We start from the raw sequence: 21,419 nt of genomic DNA, 5'->3' as shown, positions 1-21,419 counted from the left end.
TGATGACATGACTAGACTAGATATAATTAAATGAATGCCAAACAATGCCTTGAAACAAGGCCAAACGTCCTCTCCCCACTTACCTGTAGCGTACAAGGATTCTCGTTCGATACGGTGAGATCCGGTGCAAATCGGGTAGGATTTGGTGAACCTAACATAATTGAGCGGGGTTAGTACTTCACCATTTTAGGATCAAAATTAATGAAATCCGATGATAAAATCGTGTTTAGAACGTCAAAATAAGGTCACACGTCCGATTTGGGTCCAATCGGACGTAAGGATCACCCTCGGGGCCACACGGGTGGGTCAGACAGGTGGGCAGTCTGGCCCACCGGTCCTACCCACCGGTTGGGACCGGCGGGTAGGGTCCCGCTGGTATGGCCCATCAGTTCCACCCGCTGGTTGGGCCAGGGGCCCCTGCTAAGACCGGCGGGTAGGATGGCCCGCTGGTTGGGCCCGCCGGTTGTGCCCGATGGCCCCCCTGCCTTCTCAGGTGGGTGCCCACAGGCGGGTAGGGGCCCACCGGTTGCACCCACCGGTCTTGGCGAGAAACACCCTGTTTCTTCCCCATTTTCTCCATTCTTTGGGGAATCAAATGGGGGCTTTTCCCATCCATTCTTCACATCTTCAAGGTCCTATAGGATGGTTCTAACCTAGATCTAGGTTAGATTCAAGTGATGGGAAACCATCTTACCTTCTTTGCTCAAGAACAACCTCAAACCCTCCAAATCACTTCAAACCCACAATGCTCCTTCCACCTTGTCAATATCTCTTCAAATCCTTCAAGATCAACACGTAAATCATCTATTAAACCTTAGATTCATCATTTCAAAGGGGATTTACAAGATCTCAAGAAACCATACTCGAATCAAGGGTTTAAAACTTGGATATGGTGAATGTTCACAAAACCCAACTTTGCTTACCTCTAACTGTAGATCTAGAGTTGAAGATCACTCTCCCGGCGCCGGAATGGGAAGATCGAGCTTCGGCGCCGCTGAAATCCTTCTTTTCTTCCTCTTCCTTCTCTTCCCTTCTTCTTCCCTTTCTTTTCTCTCTCCTCTTTACTATCCTCACCAACGTACGGGTGACATAAATGGAAAGAAAAGAAAAACATAAAGCTATATATACAATTCCTAATTAAGTGAATAGTGCACATGGGTGGGTCACTCAGGTGGGTGGGTGCACCCACCTGTCCGCCCACCTGAGGCCAAAACTTGGGATTTTGACAGGGTTCGGGCCTCGGCACGAACCCCACCCCTGGCATACGATGTAGCATACGTATATACCTTAAAATATGGATATAATACCTGCTTTATCCGTACATGGCCTTATGGTAGGTGTATGTACACGGCTTGGGCACTCCCGTCTCTTCTGGCACTGGCTCAGACTTGTCGGGCCAGCCGGTGTTTAAGGTCACCCGTGCCATCATAGCCCATAAGGAACCCGCTCTAATTTCCTCTGGCTCGGTTCCTGCATGGTCAAACCGGTTCAACCGCGAAATCAGATCGGGTTTAAGAAGCGGGGTATTACACCCAGCCCCACCGAGATAATTTATAACATAAACCAGTGGACTCAAGCTGCTGGGCCAACCCATATACACCCCCTTTCACAACCGAACCACACCCTGAGTCCTCCACCAACATTAAACCACATTAAATAGATACTAATCTGCTCCACCCATATAGATGAAAAGAGTAATCAGCATGGGTGGACTTTCTGCATATTACAGCAACATAACTGCATCTCATTTATGGCCAATCATGTGTTGACAGGAAACCACACTGAATCCAGATCAAGGGCTCTCCTTCATAGGCTGATCCAAGTCAAAAAAAAAGAAGGATGGAGAATTGAAGAATGGAAGAAGTATGGAGTGATGATGAGATTTTGGAAAAACTACTTAGCTCTTCTAGCCCCACCTCATGGCCTTTGAGCACTCTCCTTATGTTTTTCGATGCATATATGACTGTCACTATTGTTTTGTTTAAACTCGGGCTTAACAATGAGGTGGTGTTATTTGTGAGACATTTAGCTAACACCGCCACAATTACATAGTGGGGTTAAGAGTAAAGACCTCAAAGGCTAGATAACTGATCTATCGAAATTCCAATCTAATGGTTTTGTTTTTTGTTTTTTGGTTTTTTTTTTTAGTAAAAAAATAATTTTATTGACTAAAACATGTGAACATCCTATAGTTTTGGACAAGCAAACATGAAGCCATGGAATGTACATATGATATAGACAGGGATTTCCTAGCCAGGATATCTACTACAATTCATCGCCCGTGGAATACAATGAAATTTAATTTAAGTATTAAAAATATTAGAAAAATTAATTAACCATTTAACAATTCTGCTAACAAATGAAACATGTCAAGTATATAGCGTAAGAGTCCCAATTCACTCACATGAATATTCACCGGACGCGTTCACCTACCATCGTATTCAAAGAGAATATCACGTATAAAGACAAGGGATTTTTTTTTTTTTTTTTTTTTTTTTTTTTTTGTAGTTCTATCTCAGTGGTAGGTGAAGCGATGTGGCAAATGAGCTGACCCCATGCAGCATCCTTATTAAACATTAGGAAATGGATAAAAATCGTCTGTTTTTCTTGTATTTTGCTAGTTGCAGAAGATGACACGTGTCATCAACGGTCAAGATTAATTCAGTTGGGTGAGGGTTATTACATCCAGTTTGGTTTTTAACTCAATCTTGGCCGTTCACTTAAAGTAATACCACATGTCACCTTCTGAAGGTAACAAAACAAGAAAAACATGGATGAAGAAAAACAGACGATTTTTTTCCGAAACGGAAACTCCCCAAAAGGGAATCGGTCAAAAGATTCCCTTTACCCAACAACTGCTTCAATTTTAATCGCATTGTCCACAACGCCCAAGGCTCATGCCTCTCTGCTTGGTTGGGTGGTTATTGTTCATGATAGAAACAAAAGCATCAGCATGGTTAATGCCTATGGGGATCTATTATTATTATTATTATTATTATTATTATTATTATTATTACTTTATTTTGGGTTGGTGAGCTCTTGATCACTATAAATTGAACTCTACAGACATCTCTCTTTAACACACAAGAGAAGAATCCCAACAAGTCCTAAGAAACAGAAAGAGAAACAGAAGCAGAACCACCCCAAAGCCACCATGGAACAGCAGAAGAAACTCCAAGAGGATGAAGATGCTTGTGTATATGCAATGCAATTGGCAAGCTCTTCAGTCCTTCCCATGGTGTTGAGATCCGTTGTGGAGCTTGGAATTCTGGAGATCATCACTAAAGCTGGTCCAGTAGGAACTGAAATCTCACCTTCTGAGATAGCTTCTCAGCTTCCTACACAAAACCCAGATGCAGCAGTAATGGTTGATCGTGCCCTTCGGCTCCTAGCCAGTTATTCAGTTGTGACTTGTTCACTGAAGACACACGAGGATGGGCGGATTGAGAGGGTCTATGGCGAGGCCCCGATCTGCAAGCTTTTCCTTCAAAATGAAGAGACGGGATCCTTGGAAAAGTTAATGCTTATGCATCAAGACAAGGTCCTCATGCATGGCTGGTAAGGATCATATTGAATCCATCCCCCTTTCCCCTCTCCCCTCTCCACTTTCCTTTTCCCTTTGTTTGATTAATTGGTTTATTTTGGATGAATAATCTATTTGAAAATGATGTACATAATGTCTGGTATTAGTATAGGTTCTTTCACTCTTTCTTATTTAACACTTTTTGACATTTTCTTTCCTCCTCGATCATGTGGATCTTTTTTTAAGAATCGTGAGACACACTCCCTTCCATGCACCTATTCACTTGACGTGAAAGATGACAATATATTACGTAGATAGACTTACCTCAATACTTGTTCCATTGGGCACAAACCAATAACATATATAGCGCCTATGGAACCCTCATTCCCTAAGTCCATAATCTTAACTGCCTTATTCTTTTACCTAAGCATAAAGAAGGAACAAAAAAGGGTACATTATTAAGCCATCTTCCATATGTCATTCTGTTGATTGTTGAGTATAAGAAACTAGATAGTAAAATAATAAGAAAATTAAAATAAAAAATCTAAAAATGTGTACATAATTCAATACTGAGATGGTGTTTCCCGTCGGGAATCAGAGTCTATGCGGCAGCTGGCGAAGCCAATGAGTGCCCCCTTCTAGTGATTCAATCAATTAGGGATAGAGAGGTCATATCATAAGGAAGAAGAGAGATAAAGAGGGGTGGGGTGCTAGCATAGCCAAGGTTAACTTGCTGAATTTTGTCATATATCACTAAATTTGGCTTGACAAGGTTCAATTCATGGAGTCTTCTTTATCACAAGCCAGCCAATAATATATTGGGCTGAAGACAAATTAGGAAATTAGATAAATTGGTTGTTGTTATTAAAAATTTACTTGTGCTTTATTATGTAGGTTCCATATGAAAGAAGCCATTCTAGAAGGTGGAATCCCATTTCACAAGGAATATGGAATGTCAGCATTTGAATATCAAGGTGTGGATCCTAGGTTCAACGTGCTTTTCAATGAGGCAATGAAAGGTCAAACTATCATTACTATGAACAAACTTCTTCAGGTATACAAAGGGTTTGAGGGACTAAACTCAGTGGTCGATGTTGGTGGTGGATTTGCTGTTGCCCTTAAAATGATCACTTCCAAGTATCCATCAATCAAGGGTATTAATTTTGATTTGCCTTACGTTGTTGCAGAAGCACCATCCCATCCAGGTAATTTTTTTTTTATTATATTATATTATATTATTTATTTTTTTGGCTTAAAGTCAACAAAGTATATATTAAGTATACAAGAGAATGGTACAAGGATTAAGATCTAGGGATCCCTAGAAAACAAGATAAAGTTCCACCTTCAGCATGATCCTCAGCAGAAGAGGCACCCTTGATAGCCCAAACGTAAAGCAAAAAAGCTCAAGAAAACCTATATCGGGTCTACCCTTGGCGTCCCACCCTATATCTTCCATAATGTCTCTAAGAGGGGAATCCTTGAACTGCGATGCAAAGAGGCTTTCTTGGCTAAACAATAAGCCACCACTTACTACTCCCTGTAACATGATATAAGGTTCAGAAATTCCATTTTTTTTACTTCATCATTATGTGCTTACTCTGAGATTTTGGTGCACAGGTGTGGAGCATGTTGGAGGTAATATGTTCGAAAGTGTTCCAAAAGGGGATGCCATTTTTATGAAAGTGAGTTAAATTTGCATAGATTAATTGTCTTAATTTGTATCCTTAATTAAATAGATTGTAGTGTTTGGTGACATATTAATTAATTAATTAATTAAAATTTATGAATGAATTGAACTTGTTTTGCAGTTGATATTGCATGATTGGAGTGATGAACATTGCTTGACAATTTTGAAGAACTGCTATGAAGCATTACCAAAAGGTGGGAAGGTGATCATCGTTGATGCGCTTCTTTCAGAAGCTGCGGAAACTAACCGTGTAGCTCGAGCTGGATATCAAATTGACAATTTAATGATGATGATAAATCCTGGAGGAAAAGAAAGAACTGAGAAAGATTTTGAAGCTCTAGCCAAGGGAGCTGGGTTTCGTAGTTATCAAGTGATTTGCCCTGTAATTAACCTTTGTGCTATCGAATATGTAAAGTAAGACATGCAAGTTTTCATTCGTTGGTTACAATAAGCACCCATTGCTTGTTTGTCTAAACTTTTCATAGGTGATCCTTTTTATTGTACAAGATGCCAATTTTTCTTCGGTTGGAATAAGCACTCATTGCTTGCTTGTCTAATCTTTTCATAGATGATCCTTTTTGTTGTTTGTTTGCCCAATCTTGTCACAATTGGGGATCTCAAGCTTCTTGTAATATTATCTTTTATCATCGTTATAATGGAAACATTCTCTCTCTCTCTCTCTCTCTCTCTCTCTCTCTCTCTCTCTCTCTCTCTCTCTCTCTCTCTCTCTCTCTCTCTCTCTCTCTCTATGCATGAGGGCAGCTGGGTCTTCTCACCATTGGAATTATAGGCTTAATTAATTACTAGGGTTGATTAAATAGGTGAGAGTCAAATTACATACCAGGTTCAGTTCATTCAACAATTTAGGGATATGCTGGCCCAACCCATTACAGATTAGGGTTTTGGGTAAGACAATATTATATATACTACGTTTTAAGTCCCCACAACAATCATTCGCTCTCCTCTACTCTGCCACAAAAGTAAGGGAACTCAAGGAGGTCTGAGGGGCTGTAGAAGATCCATAGTCGAGAGAATAGACTTGTGAAGAACTACATTGTTTTCACCATTGACACACTCAGGTGCAAGGTACACATTGATTCTCCATGTTTTGAATCAATATTGTATTCTAGTTGTTTGTATGGGAACCGATTAGGGTCCATTGTGAAACCCTAAGAGTCTAACAAGTAGTATTAGAGCAACCCATATGGATATAGAATCGATTGGCCTAATATATTTTTAATTTACAATGTACATAACCATTGAGTTTATGGAGATCTTCCATTGGAAAGAACTTTAATTTTTAGGGATTCTATTCCGGTACTTTAATTTTGATATGTTAATGTAATACCAAAAAAAAAAAAAAAAAAAAAAAAAGAAAATTGCAAGAGAAGAGCCCATAGCCAAAGTTGTAGAGCAAAACCCCTACGTGAGTAAGCGCCTTGTGCACCATAGAACACCCCAGAGTTGGTCATGGATAGGAGTTGTGTATTGCTTGAAACAAAAAATAAAATAAAATACAAATAAGTTGTAGGTAGCGGTTGGGAGAAGAAAAATAGTTGGCACCAGGAAAATGGATTGAAGGTGTGGAAAAGACATTTATGATACTGGGTTGCACCGATAAACAGAAGATAATTTGTGTCATTTACCAGTTGCAGGATGAAGCCTATGCATGGTGGAAAGCTACAAAGCCTATACTGACAACTACTCATCCCAATCCCACTTGGGAGCAATTTGTTGAGGCTTTTTACGGGAACTACTTCCCAGAGAGTGTGAGGGACAGAAAGGAGGTAGAGTTCATGGCTCGAAAGGAGAATTCATTTTATATCTTGGGATGCTGTTGGTAAATCCAAGTCTGAGGGAGGACTTGGGTTAAAACGCATCAGAGATATGAATATTGCTAGGATCATGAAATTAATATGGTGGATTGCATCTCATAGGAAGAGTTTATGGGTAGATTGGATATATAAGAGGTATTTAAAAAATGATTCTATTTGGACTGTAAAATTAATTACTAGTGCTTCTTGGGTATGGAAGAAAATTATCAAGTACAGGGGTCAAGTAGAACATTATCATTGGAAGATTAGCACTATGCTCCACAATTCAGCATGTATGGCAGAAAAGAAATGCAAGTATATTTAAGAGGAAGGTAAAAACTAAAGGCCAGATTGTTTCATGCATTATTGAAGATGTGAAAAATAGGTGTAAGACTGTTTGGTTCAAAGCTGCTTGTAATGATAGGAATCAAATCTTGGTGAATAATTGGGGGCTGAACATTACATGGATAAGTAAGTCCCCATTATCTTGCCAATGGCTATCACCTCTAGGTGAAATGTTTGCTCTACATTGTGATGGATCTCTCACACAAAACAGGGCGGGTTATGGTGGAATTATTAGGGAGAAGAGTGGATAGCCAATTCTGGCTTATGCAGGAAAGGGAATGATGAAGTCAGTTTTAGCTATGGACCTTATGGCAATCATAAAAGGGATCACCATATGTAAGGACCTCAATATTATGCAAATATCAATCAGGTCAGATTCAAAGTTAGTTGTGGATATCATAAATGGGAGGATAGAAGGGCCTTGGGAGATTCAAATTCTAAAAAGTAAACTACTACACTTGCTTATGGAGTTTGAGAGGAAAGAGATTATACTTGTATGGAGGGAGGCTAACAGTCCAGCAAATTATATGGCTACATATGATACAGGAGAGGGTGACGTGACACTTCAGCCAGAGGACTTCCCACATGACTTACAAAGTGTTGTAGATTTGGTTACTAGGCATACTATCTATTTTAGGAAGTAATGATCATGCGAGTGATTGATTCAGTTTGGTTCAAGTTGGTATGCAGGGTCCATCCTGCTAGATTAGGGATCTCCTTACTCTTCTTTAGGTCTGTTTAAAGGGAGTATATGGGATTGCCTCTTTTTGTAATTATTTTTTCCCTTAATACACAAAGTCACTTATCAAAAAAAAAAAAGAAGCATATCCATCCATTGGATCAGGTTCACGTACATGAACAATCTCTGTAAATTTGAAATTTATTAAATTAAGAGAGAGAAAGTAGATTTTAAATTCATAGACCAGGGATGTACGCATATGTAAACCTGATCCGCACTCTCCATACATCATATATCCTTTTTCATACATTCCGCACATATACTCTACTACTGATCTCTTCTCATGCCCCTCCCTTCATTAATGGCCTCCCATGACTCCTCTCCTGCCATCACCACCTCCTCTATTCTCATTGCCTTGCCCCTCCTCTCCACCTTTTCTCCCTTCCATTAGCCCACCACTATATTTCCATCAAACTAAACCCTAAACAACTACTTATTTTGAAAAACCCAAATCGTTCCATTCCTTCTTGGCCAAACCTCGATGGCTCGATTCCATGCCCTATCGATGCATAGGAAACCTTTCAATGGCGTCACCATGCTTATGAGTTTACTAGTCGCCTCCCTTACAGAGCAAGTCTTTCCTTTTGATCATCGGCAAGACAACTAGCAAAGCCATCTAGGATACGCTCAACACTGTGATTGCATCTACATCCACTATAGAGTTCTATCTCTGCACTTTACCAATGCTAGCGCTCTTGGCCCGTCTTGTCCCCCTCTTCCAGGTCATGGCTTCTGTAGTGGCTACAAGCGTGGCCAGAGTAACCACCAAGCAAGTTGTATGTGGTGTACTATTTTCTATCAAACCAATCATCTTGCCACCAGCTGTTACTACCACTACCAACCATCCCTTAGCATCCCGCTTCTTCTTAACCGACCCCCCACCCGTACATGTATCCCGCTTTACCTAACCTTCCATCCACCCACTACACATATTCCTCTCTTCCCCATCTCCCTACCCCTATTTACATCAACCATACACCTGGTTTACCGACATTTAAGCCACACACCATGTTACATCTGATCTACAACCTTTCTTTTTGTTTGTGTTGCTGCCAAAAAACCCCGCTAGTTGAACCTACACAAACACAGACGACGGAGGCCCGGAACTTTGTCCGGGGTTAGTCCTCCGACGCTCAAGTCAGGGTCGGCCGCACAGTTCAATAAGGGAGTAATGGTGAGGGTATCAGAGCTTACCTTCCCCCTTCTTCCGTGCCTTCTTATATAGTCCTTCGGCCTTAGGGTTTTTCCCCCTTCTTCCCTCTTAGAGTCCCACTTGAATACGTCTAACCTTCTGGGGGGCAATATTCCCCTCATGCAGGCGACGTGATCCCGCGTGATTCTGCGGGCGTGCCTCGGTGATTGAGCATGCTCGAGTGTGAGTGGTTTCTTGGAACCTTCGTCTGGCGGAGGACACATGTCTCGGAGGCGACACGTGTCATTGCCCCCACCGAGAGGTTATTTTGGCTATATCAGGAGCCCCCTTACTTCCACTAGGAGCTTCTTCCTGTGGGAGTAACCTTCTTCTTTGGTTGACTTGTTCCTTCGGCCTTGGCATTACCAGTGACCAAGGCTTGGGGTCGACCGAGAGAAAGACCTTCGGCCGCTTCGGATCGGCTTTACTGAGCCCCCTATTGAAGCTGGGACCTTCGGTCAGATCCGTTCGGCTTTACCGAGCCCCCTGTTGAAGGTGGGACCTTCGGTCGGCTCCGTTCGGCTTTGGCCGACCTCCCAACCGAAGGAGTGACCCTCGGTCAGGTCCGTTCGGCTTTGGCCGACCTCCCAACCGATGGAGTGACCCTCGGTCAGGTCTGTTCAGCTTTGGCCGAACTCCCAACCGAAGGAGGGACCTTCGGTCAGGTCCGTTCGGCTCTGCCTGAACTCCCAACCGAAGGAGGGACCCTCGGTCAGGTCTGTTCGGCTTTGGCCGAACTCCCAACCAAAGGAGAGACCCTCGGTCAGGTCCGTTCGGCTTTGGCCGAACTCCCAATCGAAGGAGGGACCCTCGGTCAGGTCCGTTCGGCTTTGGCTGAACTCCCAACCGAAGGAGGGACCCTCGGTCAGGTCCGTTTGGCTTTGCCCGAACTCCCAACCGAAGGAGGGACCCTCGGTCAGGTCCGTTCGGCTCTGCCCGAACTCCCAACCAAAGGAGGGACCCTCGGTCAGGTCCGTTCGGCTCTGCCCGAACTCCCAACCAAAGGAGGGACCCTCGGTCAGGTCCGTTCGGCTTTGGTCGAACTCCCAACCGAAGGAGGGACCTTCGGTCAGGTCCGTTCAGCTCTGCGGCCGAACTCCCAACCGAAAGGAGGGACCTTCGGTCAGGTCCGTTCGGCTTTGGCCGAACTCCCAACCGAAAGGAGAGACCCTCGGTCAGGTACGTTCGGCTTTGGCCGAACTCCCAACCGAAGGAGGGACCTTCGGTCAGGTACGTTCGGCTTTGGCCGAACTCCCAACCGAAGGAGGGACCTTCGGTCAGGTCCGTTCGGCTTTGGCCGAACTCCCAACCGAAGGAGGGACCTTCGGTCAGGTCCGTTCGGCTTTGGCCGAACTCCCAACCGAAAGGAGGGACCTTCGGTCAGGTCCGTTCGGCTTCGGCCGAACTCCCAACCGAAAGGAGGGACCTTCGGTCAGGTCCGTTCGGCTTTGGCCGAACTCCCAACCGAAAGGAGGGACCTTCGGTCAGGTCCGTTCGGCTTTGGCCGAACTCCCAACCGAAGGAGGGACCTTCGGTCAGGTCCGTTCGGCTTTGGCCGAACTCCCAACCGAAGGAGGGACCTTCGGTCAGGTACGTTCGGCTTTGGCCGAACTCCCAACCGAAGGAGGGACCTTCGGTCAGGTCCGTTCGGCTTTGGCCGAACTCCCAACCGAAGGAGGGACCTTCGGTCAGGTACGTTCGGCTTTGGCCGAACTCCCAACCGAAAGGAGGGACCTTCGGTCAGGTCCGTTCGGCTTTGGCCGAACTCCCAACCGAAGGAGGGACCTTCGGTCAGGTCCGTTCGGCTTTGGCCGAACTCCCAACCGAAAGGAGGGACCTTCGGTCAGGTCCGTTCGGCTTTGGCCGAACTCCCAACCGAAGGAGGGACCCTCGGTCAGGTCCGTTCGGCTTTGGCCGAACTCCCAACCGAAGGAGGGACCTTCGGTCAGGTCCGTTCGGCTTTGGCCGAACTCCCAACCGAAGGAGGGACCTTCGGTCAGGTCCGTTCGGCTTTGGCCGAACTCCCAACCGAAAGGAGGGACCTTCGGTCAGGTCCGTTCGGCTTCGGCCGAACTCCCAACCGAAGGAGGGACCTTCGGTCAGGTCCGTTCGGCTTTGGCCGAACTCCCAACCGAAGGAGAGATCGTCTGCTAGGCCTGCTTGGTCCATTCGGGCGCAAACCTCGAGGCTTCGTACCCTGACGTGGCGGTGCCATTAATGCTCGGAAGTCGTACCGCCATTCTTCCATCTATATAATGTGGGGGGCCATTTGTGGGGCAACCTTTCTTTTTTCCCTTCGGAGAGCTCACCTTCGGCCTCGGACCCCCTTCTAGCCTCGTCCACTTCTTCCCTAGCTTAGCAACAAGTAAGTGATGTCTTCCTCGTCGGGCTACAGCCCATCGTCCCGCGAGAGGTCGAGACCAAGACGTAGGTATAGGAGTCCTGGGGAAGTCCGAGGGATGTCCTCGGATTCCACCGACTCTCCCTCCTCCCGCGACTCATCGTCAGCGGCCACACCGTCGGGGTCCAAGGGTGGCTCCAACGGTGAGGAGTTCAGGGAGAGGGTGCTCGACGCCCGAGCCCAGACACAGGAGCCCCTAGAAGTTGAGGCCCTTAAGATCGTCTCCACGATGGACGAACTAGAACTGGAGGAGCTAAGGGCCTCCTTCGGCGTTTCGGATGCTTTCGAGCTCCGTCTGCCCAAACCTTCGGACCGAGCCAGCTATCGGAACCCCGAGGAGCTGTGCCTGTACAAGGAAGCCTTCAAGGCAGGCCTTCGGCTGCCCCTCCACCCCTTCTTCACCAAAGTGTTTCGGCACTACGGGGTAAGCCCGACCCAGCTAACGCCGAACGGGTGGAGACAAGCATTAAGCTTCGTCATCTTCTTCGTTCGGCACAAGAGGCCTCTCTCCCTTCGACTCTTCATAAACTGCTTCCTTCTTCAGGCCTGTAAGGGACTTACGGGCTGGTACTACTTTTGCCCCCGAAAGGACCTTCGGCTCCTGAAGGGTTACCCGAGTTCCATCCACGGGTGGAAAGATAAGTACTTCTTTGTGAAGTCGACCGAGGGGGTGCCCTTCGGCACGGTCTGGGACATCCCGGACCTTCGGGATGTGAACTCCGCCCCTGCCCTATTCGGGGCAGATGCGGAGTCGTTGGCGATGGCGAGGCGGCAGGAAGGCTGTTCTCCAGTCGAGGCCGACTGCCTCAAGTCCGACGCCATCCTCTTCAAGTTCGGGCTTAGCCCGGGTGAGTTAGGCTAGACTTCGTCTTCTTCCTTCGAGTGTCGGTCCTTCGTACTAATACCTCTTGTGTCTTCTTGCAGTGCAAGTTACCAGAGCCGAGGCCAAGGCCGCCGCCGCCGCAAGACAGGCAAAAATAAAGGAAGCCAAGGCCCGTGACGCCCCCCAGCAGCCGAAGTCCAAAAGGAAAGAAAAGGCGGGCCCGTCCTCTGAGACCCCGAGAAAGAGGCCCAGGGTGGAGGGGTCGACTGCCGAGGCTGTCCAAGCCCTCGCCGCTCCCAGAGACGGTCTGGCTCAAGGCCCTCCGTCCGCTAATGCCTCTCGAGGCCCGAAGGTTCCGTCGTCGAGGGCCGAGGTGGGGTTCATCCCAGAGTGGTCGGTTAAAGAAGACGACTCTCTGACCGTCGGACGGGTTGCCAGAGAGTTGGTGACGAAGGGAAGTCTCCCCCGAGACGCCACAGAAGCCCAGAAGCAAGGGACGGCGGCGCTGCTCACCTCGGCGTGCATCTTCATGGCAGGGGTAAGCCTCGGTCCTCTTTAACCTTCGGTCTTCCTGCCTCTTTTCTACTTGTGCTATATATGTATATATTTTTTACTCTAATCTTCGGTGCTTTGTGCAGGCTCAGAACCAGATGGGTCAGCTGGTCCTCCGAGCCGAGGCCATGAGTCGGGAGCTCGAAGCCAGCGAGAGGGAGAAGGTCTCCCTAGACAACGAGCGCTCCATCCTCCTCGAGAAGGTGGAGCACCTGGAGTGCGAGCTAGCCCTCGAGCGCCGAGAGTGCGAACGGAAGCTCTCGGAGTTGAAGTCGCAAATGAGGGCACGCCTTCTGGAAGCCGAAGTCCGAGGGGTCGAGAAGTATCGAGTCTCCGAGGCCTTCAAGGAGGAGATCACGAACGCCATCGCCCCAGGGTACACCATGGGTGCTACCGAGGTCCGAGACTGGGTCCTCGGGCACTACCCTGGGGTTTCCTTTGCCGACAGCGGCCTCGTCTTTGAGGACGACGATGTGGAGGCGGTGCCATCGGCCACCGAGGTTGCCGACGCCGACGGTGGAGGCGGCAGCGAGGAAGGTGAGATCCAGCTGCAAAGGGAAGTCCCTCCGACCCCTGGTCGTGGGGGTTCGGACCAGGAGGCACTCCCCGCCGAAGACGAGGCCGTGAACCCGACAGATGCTCCTTAAGGTGGCCTCGGCTCTCAGCGCAGCCTACCCCCTTGCCTCAATGTAACTAGCCTTCGGGCTTTTTTGTAGTCTTTCGCCTTCGGGCTTCATATGTAACTAGCCTTCGGGCTTTAGTGTAATCTTTTGCCTTCGGGCTTCATATGTAACTAGCCTTCGGGCTTTTATGAATGCAATATCTTTCTTCATTTGTTCATTTGATCTTTGATTCATAAATAATTGCAAAGGGCCGAAACCCTAGTTGTCCATAGGCGCATGGCCCCGAGACTTGGCCGAGGGTCGACCTGTTAGCAAGTCAGACGAAGGCCGACCCTGTAATCACTGGCAATATTTTACAAGTGTTTTCCCTCTCGGCTCCAGCCGAAGGGTTTGTCAATCGCATGAATCAGGACCTTGGCCGAAGGTGGTCCATTCGATGGTAACCACCAACCAGTTGTGTACCCTCGGCTATGGCCGAAGGTGGTCCATTCGATGGCAACCACCAACCAGTTGTGTACCCTCGGCTCTGGGGCCGAAGGGTTCACCGAAGGTCGACCGCCCAACAATCAGGATCACCGAATCACCGAAGATACCCTCGGCTGCAGCCGAAGGGTCTGTTAGATGGTACCCCTTCGGTCAGGTCTGTTCGGCTATGGCCGAACTCCGAGCCGAAGGGGTGATTGAGCCTCCAAGGTGTGGACCTTCAGTCATCCGTTCCTCAAAGTTAGAGGTAATCAGCCTGGAGGATCCTCAGTTGCCGTAAACCAGCTCTCGTATTATTCATGAATTAAATCTTGCGGATTTCAAGATGAATTACAATTTAAAAGGTTCAGAAGAGCAATAATTGCAAAGAACTACAGACGGAAAAAAAACTAACAGAGCCACTTTACTACTGGTGGAATTTTCTTAGATTATCCGAGTTCCACGATCGGGGTACCCTTACTCCCCCCGTAGTCTCTAGGTGGTAGGACCCTGGTCGTATTACCCTCGAGACTCTGTAGGGACCTTCCCAGTTTGGGTCTAGCTTCCCTTGATGCCTTGGGTCCGATACTTCCGCCCTTCTGAGGACAAGGTCGCCCTGCCTAAACTCGTTCTTCCGGACTTTGGTGTTGTAGTGCCTGGCGACCCTCCGTTGGTAGGCGGCCATCCTTTCCTGTGAAGCTTCTCTGGTTTCTGTCAAGAGGTCCAAATTTGCCCGGAGTCCTTTGTCATTTTCGTCTTCGTTGTAGTACCGAATCCGATGTGTAATAGCCCCTATCTCCACTGGGAGTACAGCTTCAGTGCCGTATGTTAACATGAAGGGTGTTTCTCCGGTAGCTAACCTCTCAGTGGTGCGGTAGGCCCAGAGAATGTGGTGCAACTCGTCTGCCCATAGTCCTTTGGCATCATCTAGCCTCTTTTTTATCCCCTGGAGTAACGTACGGTTGGTTACTTCTGTTTGCCCATTGGTCGAGGGATACCCGACGGAGGTTTTCCTGTGGTTGATGCCGAGGGCTTCACAGAACGCGTCGAAGGTTGGATTGGCAAACTGAGTTCCATTGTCCGTAACCACGACGTGGGGGATTCCGAATCTGTATACCATCGCCCTTTGGAAGAAGTCCCTTATGTTCTTTTCTGTTATCGTTGCTAGGGCTTCGGCTTCCGCCCACTTCGTGAAATAGTCGACTGCCACCACCACAAACTTCCTTTGTCTCGTGGCCAAGGGGAACGGACCTAAGATGTCCATCCCCCACATGACGAACGGTACTGGGCTAGATAAGGACGATAGCTCGGTAGAATGTAGCCTAGGCACGGGGGCGAAAATCTGGCACTTGACGCATTTCCTGACCAGTGCTTCCGCGTCCTTCCTCATTGTCGGCCAGTACAGGCCCTGCCTTAGTACTTTGTGAGCCAGGGCCCGGGCTCCAAGGTGTTGGCCACATATCCCTTCATGCACTTCCCGGAGCGCGTACTCGCCGTCGGACGAATCCAGGCACTTGAGGTACGGTGAGGTAAACCCTATCTTGTACAGCATGTCATCCTTCAGAAAAAAGCGTGCCGACCTCATTCTTACCTTTCTTGCTTCGTCCTTGTTCTCTGGGAGCTTCCCCTCCTTGAGGTATTCTATTATGGCGTCCATCCAGCCTCGGCCGTTTTCACCTACGGGTAACACCTCGTGGGGTTTCTCGATGCTTGGCCGTGGTAGTACTTCGAAATACACCGTTCGCCCAAGTTCCGCGGAGTCGGAAGTGGCCAGCTGCGACAGCGCGTCTGCGCTAGCATTCTCTTCTCGTGACACTTGCTTTACCTCAAATTCCTTGAAAACCGCTGACCTTTCTCGCACCGTGTTCAAGTACTCGGCCATCCTCTGCTCTTTGGCCTCGTATTCGCCATTCACTTGTCGCACGACGAGTTGGGAGTCGCTATGCACTACTAGTTCCTTCACCATCAAAGCCCGAGCCAGATTAATTCCGGCTATTATCGCTTCGTACTCCGCTTCGTTGTTGGAGGCGTCGAAGTCGAACCGTAGGGCGCACTCTACTTTGAAGCCTTCGGGGCTTACCAGCACAATCCCAGCGCCACTCCCATCGCTGTTGGAAGCCCCATCCACATACAGTGTCCAAGCCTCATCTGCTCGTTCCTCGACAGATTCCTACGGGTCATCGGGGATCGTCATCTTCGCTATGAAGTCTGCGAGGGACTGTGCTTTAATTGCGGTTCTCGGCTTGTACTGGATGTCGAACTCTCCTAGCTCTATGGCCCAATTTACTAGACGACCGGACATATCTGGCCGTTGCAATATTTTCTTCAGAGGCTGGTCGGTGAGTACGCATACCGTATGTGACTGAAAATATGGCCTCAGCTTCCTTGCCGCCGTCACGAGGGCGTACGCCACTTTTTCCGCCTTTCGGTATCTTGTCTCGGCATCTAGAAGGGTTCGGCTGACGTAGTATATTGGCCGTTGTTGCTTTCCTTCCTCTTTCGTCAGTACGGCGCTTACAGCAACTGCCGATACAGCAAGGTACAACTGCAGGACATCTCCGGTGTTCGGCTTTGTCAGCAGTGGGGGTGCGGCCAAGTACTCCTTCAATTGCTCGAAAGATCTTTCGCACTCCTCCGTCCACTCGAACCTTTTAGCCCCTTTCAGCGCTTTGAAGAAAGGAAGGCATCTATCTGCAGACCGAGACATGAATCTTCCGAGGGCGGCTACCCGACCCGTCAGCTCCTGGACTTGCTTTACGTTCTGGGGTGACCTCATGTCCCGAATGGCTTGTATTTTGACTGGGTTGGCTTCGATTCCTCTCTCTGAAACGATGAAGCCGAGGAACTTCCCCGAGGCTACTCCGAAGGCACATTTTGCTGGATTCAGCTTCATGCCGTACCGTCGTAGCACTTGGAACGCCTCTTCCAAGTCTTGGATGTGCCTTTCTGCCTTCAGGCTTTTCACGAGCATGTCATCCACGTACACTTCCATGGTCTTGCCGATTAGCCCTTTAAAAACTTTGTTCACCAACCTCTGGTAGGTGGCCCCCGCGTTCTTCAGTCCGAAAGGCATGACCTCATAGCAGTACAACCCTCCCTCAGTTATGAAGGACGTTTTCGGGACATCAGCCTCGGCCATTTTGATTTGGTTGTATCCCGAGTATGCATCCATGAAACTCAGCGTCTCGTATCCCGCCGTCGCGTCGATGAGCAGGTCTATCTTTGGCAGGGGGTATGCATCCTTGGGGCAGGCCTTATTCAGGTCGGTGAAGTCGATGCAGATCCTCCACTTCCCGTTTGCCTTCGGGACCATCACCACGTTAGATACCCACTCCGGGTACTGGATCTCTCGGATGAACCGGGCCTTCAGTAACTTTTCCACTTCCTCGTTTATCTTCTTCTGTCTTTCTGGGGCGAACGTCCTTTTCCTCTGCTGCACCGGCTTCTTCATGGGGCTAACGTTCAGGTGATGTTCTATTACTTCTCGGTCGATCCCGGGCATATCCGATGCCGACCAAGCGAATACGTCAGCGTTGCTCCGCAGGAATGAGACGAGTCTTTCTTGTTGCGGCCCTCGCATGGTAGCCCCAATCTGGAATTGCCGGGTGTCGTCTCCCTCTTCAGCTTCAACTTGCACCAAATCTTCGGCCGGCTCTCCCCGTTGATAGCTGACATCATCACGTAGATCCTCTATTGGGAGCGTCTCACCCGCCTTTTCTTTTCCCCAGAGGGTAGTGGCGTAACATCTTCGGGACGTCTCCTGATCACCCCGACACTCCCCGACGCCATTCTTAGTTGGGAACTTCATTTTGAGATGGGGGGTGGAGACGATGGCCTTTAACAGATTCAACCCGACTCTTCCTAGTATGGCATTGTATGCTGATGTAATGCTTACTACCAGGAAGTTGATCATCACCGTCGCCTGGCGATCTCCGGTGCCAGCTCGAACCGGCAGCTCTATCGACCCTTCCACCTTCACCGGGGTGCCAGAGAATCCTTGCAGCGGGTGTTCGACCTTTTTTAACTTTCCTTCGTCGAGGCCCATCTTCCGGAAAGCTTCGAGGAACAGGATATCAGCTGAGCTGCCGTTATCCACTAAGATCCTTTTTACTTTGCAATCTCCTATAGTCATGGCGATGACCAAGGCATCATCATGCGGGGTCTGTACCCCTTCCAGATCATCGTCTGAGAATGAGATGACCGTCCCCGTCTTTGCCTTCTTGTTCGACCATTCTGCCACATGTACGCTCCTCGCGTAGGCCTTCGCCTTCCTGGCAGAGACCGAACTCTCTCCTGCGGCCGGGCCTCCACAGATGGTTGCTATAACTCTTGTTGGGCTCTTGTTCTCCTCTCGAGGCCGGCGTCCATCTCCCTCTGGTGTCTGGTTTCTCCGCTGTTCTTGATTTCCTCTGCGGGCAAGCCCCCTTCTCTCATAACGACCTCCGCCATCTCTCCGGCGGTTTTCCCTCCGGCCATTGCCTTCTGGAGCCAGCTCTTTCTCCCGATCTACAAATCTGCCTAAGTATCCCCTTCTGATCATTCCTTCTATCTCCCCCTTGAGATGCCAACAGTCCTCGGTGTCATGGCCGTGGTCTCTGTGGAAGTGGCAGTATCTATCCACATTGCGTCTTTCGGGATGTCGCCCCATCTTTCCTGGCCACTTCATGGCCCTGGCATCTGGAGAATCTTTTATCTGCATTAACACCTCTGTTCGCCTTCGGTTCAGGGGTGCATACCTCTCAAACTTCCTCGGTGGACTGGGGGCCCGACTGCGCTCGGACTTTCGTCTTTTTCCTTCTTCGATGGGTTTATCATCAACCCTTAAAGGTCTCTTCCTCGCCGCCTTCCTTTCGACTTCTTCATCTGCCTGGAGGGTTTCCTCCATCTGGATATACTTATCGCATCGCGCCCTCAACTCGGTCAGATCTCTAGGCGTATGCTTCGCCAGGGACCTCTTCAATTCCTTGTCCTTGACGCCACCTAGCAGGGCCGTGAACTCCTCCTTCGGATCAAGGCCCCTGATCGTGATCTTTTCTTGTTGGAATCGCTTCATGTAATTCCGCAGCGATTCCCCTTCTTGCTGTTTGACGTTGGTTAGGTTTAACGTAGTCTTCTGGAGGGGCTGGCTACTAGAGAACCCCTTCACAAAGAAGTAGCTCAGGTCGCTGAAGCTGTGGATCGACTTCGTCGGTAGTCGGTTATACCACAGCCTCGCCGCCCCCCTGAACGTCAATGGAAGGGCCCGACACATAATATTTTCCGAGACGCGATGAAATTGCATGGCGACCTTAAAGCCTTCCAAGTGATCGACGGGGTCCCCCGACCCGTCATAGGTGTCGTACTTAGGCAGGCGAAAACCGACCGGGAGCGGGTCCCTCATGACCTCGTCAGCTAAGGCCGTATCATTGGTGAGGTCGGGCTCGCGGTTCCCAGTCTGGTTTTCTGCCACCTTTCTGATCTCGTCCTTCAGGTCTAAGATCATCCTCTTTAATCCCGAGTCCTCGGACCTCTGTTTGTCTCCTTGGTGCTGATCCCCATGCGGGTCTCTGGCGGCGCGTCGCGTCCTACTTCGGGGCGCGGGACTCTCCCTTGCTCGGTTTCGGGGATCGCGGCCGGCCCTCGTCGATCCCGTACTGCTTCGGTCTTCTTCTCGAGCCCTCTCGAACTGGACGTGAGTCCCCGGGGGTGCTCCGCCGGTCTTATGGGAGACAGCTTTGGAGACCTCCCTCATAGTCTCTGCCATCCGGTTATATTTGTTCTGGAGGTCTTCGAACTGCTGCCTTGTCACGTACTCCTGGGCCGCGGGAGGCTGATGGTCGCTGCCTTCCCGTACTGAATATTCAGCCGACCGCTGGCATCTGACGGACACTTCCCGGTCATCATGACCCCTTTCCCGTCCAGTCTCGGCCGAGGGAGGAAGCTCCCCTGAAGGTTCTTCCCCCATGTCTACGTTGGACGTCGCTCTCGTCCTTCTTCGGTTGTAGGTTCTCCCCACCATTACCGTCGTTCCCACAGACGGCGCCAATCTGTTGCTGCCAAAAACCCCGCTAGTCCAACCTACCCAATCTGTTGCTGCCAAAAACCCCGCTAGTCCAACCTACACAAACACAGACGAAGGAGGCCCGGAACTTTGTCCGGGGTTAGTCCTCCGACGCTCAAGTCAGGGTCGGCGGCACAGTTTAATAAGTGGGTAATGGCGAGGGTCTCAGAACTTACCTTCCCCTTTCTTCCGTGCCTTCTTATATAGCTCTTCGGCCTTAGGGTTTTTCCCCTTCTTCCCTCTTAGAGTCCTACTAGAATACGTCCAACCATCTGGGAGAATATTCCCCTCATGCAGGCGACGTGACCCCGCGTGATTCTGCGGGCGTGCCTCGGTGATTGAGCGTGCTCGGGTGTGAGTGGTTCCTTGGGCCCTTCGTCTGGTGGGGGACACGTGTCCTAACAGTGACACGTGTCATTACCCCCCACCGAGAGGTTATTTTGGCTATATCATATAGAAATTTAATGAGGTTCACATACTGGTGTGGTGTGCTACGTCCTCGAACGAAGAAGAAGATGTTTCGTTATGCAAAAGATATATTACACCCAAGCAGAGGTAAGAAAATTCACTCTGAAACCCTAGTTCGAAAAATCCTCTAAAATACAATGGCTTGCTCAACGTGACAACAAGCACCCATTGACCCTTTCCTCCCCTCTGCCTCATGCTCTGCCTCTCTCTGGTGATTAAAAAGATAAAAAGAAAATAGCTTCTGACTCGATCCCTTTAGTTGCATATGCGATGGTTTACATTGGTCAGCACAAAATCAATATGCCCTGTTGTTTAAAATATTTCAAATAAAGTCTGAATTGGTGTCATGGGTGAGGAATTGTCCAATATGAGGCATTTAATGTAGAGAAAGAGTGTGGTGTCCAATGGTGGAATGTGAGACAGTATACAAGAATCTGCATATTGATGTCGTGGATTTCCTCTGACTTTTGAAAAAAAAAAAAATGTAGAATCTTGCATTAGTTCGTTTGTTGAGGGCATAATAGAAATTGCTTATGGATCCAACATTAATTTGTTGTTATATATAAGAACAAGAGAATTCTATTCCCTTGCATGGCCACTGCACTAACACGCAAGCCAATAGACAACCATGTGGAGGCATCTGGGTGGGTGAGGGGCAGCGCTCAAATGAAGTTTGATTTTATATAAAGTTAAAGTAACAAATAGACTCATAACCCACGTCCATAAGCACTTTTAGGGAGTGTAGAAGAA

The 21,419-nt window shown here is 48.7% G+C and overlaps 3 protein-coding genes across 3 annotated transcripts in view; all 3 read left to right on the top strand.

Moving 5' to 3' along the window:
• LOC122057466 (helicase-like transcription factor CHR28) overlaps positions 1-21,419 on the top strand; it is a 135,731-nt gene that overhangs the window by 75,883 nt on the left and 38,429 nt on the right. The gene's annotated exons all lie outside the window — the stretch shown is intronic.
• On the top strand, positions 3,086-5,895 carry LOC122057467 (caffeic acid 3-O-methyltransferase-like). Its single transcript, XM_042619578.1, has 4 exons — positions 3,086-3,558; positions 4,418-4,728; positions 5,141-5,205; positions 5,332-5,895. The coding sequence occupies exons 1-4, from the start codon at positions 3,155-3,157 to the stop codon at positions 5,626-5,628; spliced, it is 1,077 nt and encodes a 358-aa protein (XP_042475512.1). The 5' UTR covers positions 3,086-3,154; the 3' UTR covers positions 5,629-5,895.
• LOC122057473 (actin cytoskeleton-regulatory complex protein PAN1-like) lies at positions 12,466-13,752 on the top strand. The gene is made up of 2 exons (XM_042619582.1): positions 12,466-13,062; positions 13,163-13,752. The coding sequence occupies exons 1-2, from the start codon at positions 13,054-13,056 to the stop codon at positions 13,721-13,723; spliced, it is 570 nt and encodes a 189-aa protein (XP_042475516.1). The 5' UTR covers positions 12,466-13,053; the 3' UTR covers positions 13,724-13,752.

Source organism: Macadamia integrifolia, chromosome 12, assembly GCF_013358625.1.
Source record: "Macadamia integrifolia cultivar HAES 741 chromosome 12, SCU_Mint_v3, whole genome shotgun sequence".
NCBI classification, from domain to species: Eukaryota; Viridiplantae; Streptophyta; class Magnoliopsida; order Proteales; family Proteaceae; genus Macadamia; species Macadamia integrifolia.
The sequence above is the reverse complement of the archived record's forward strand: the minus strand, read 5'-3'. Positions and strand labels throughout refer to the sequence as shown.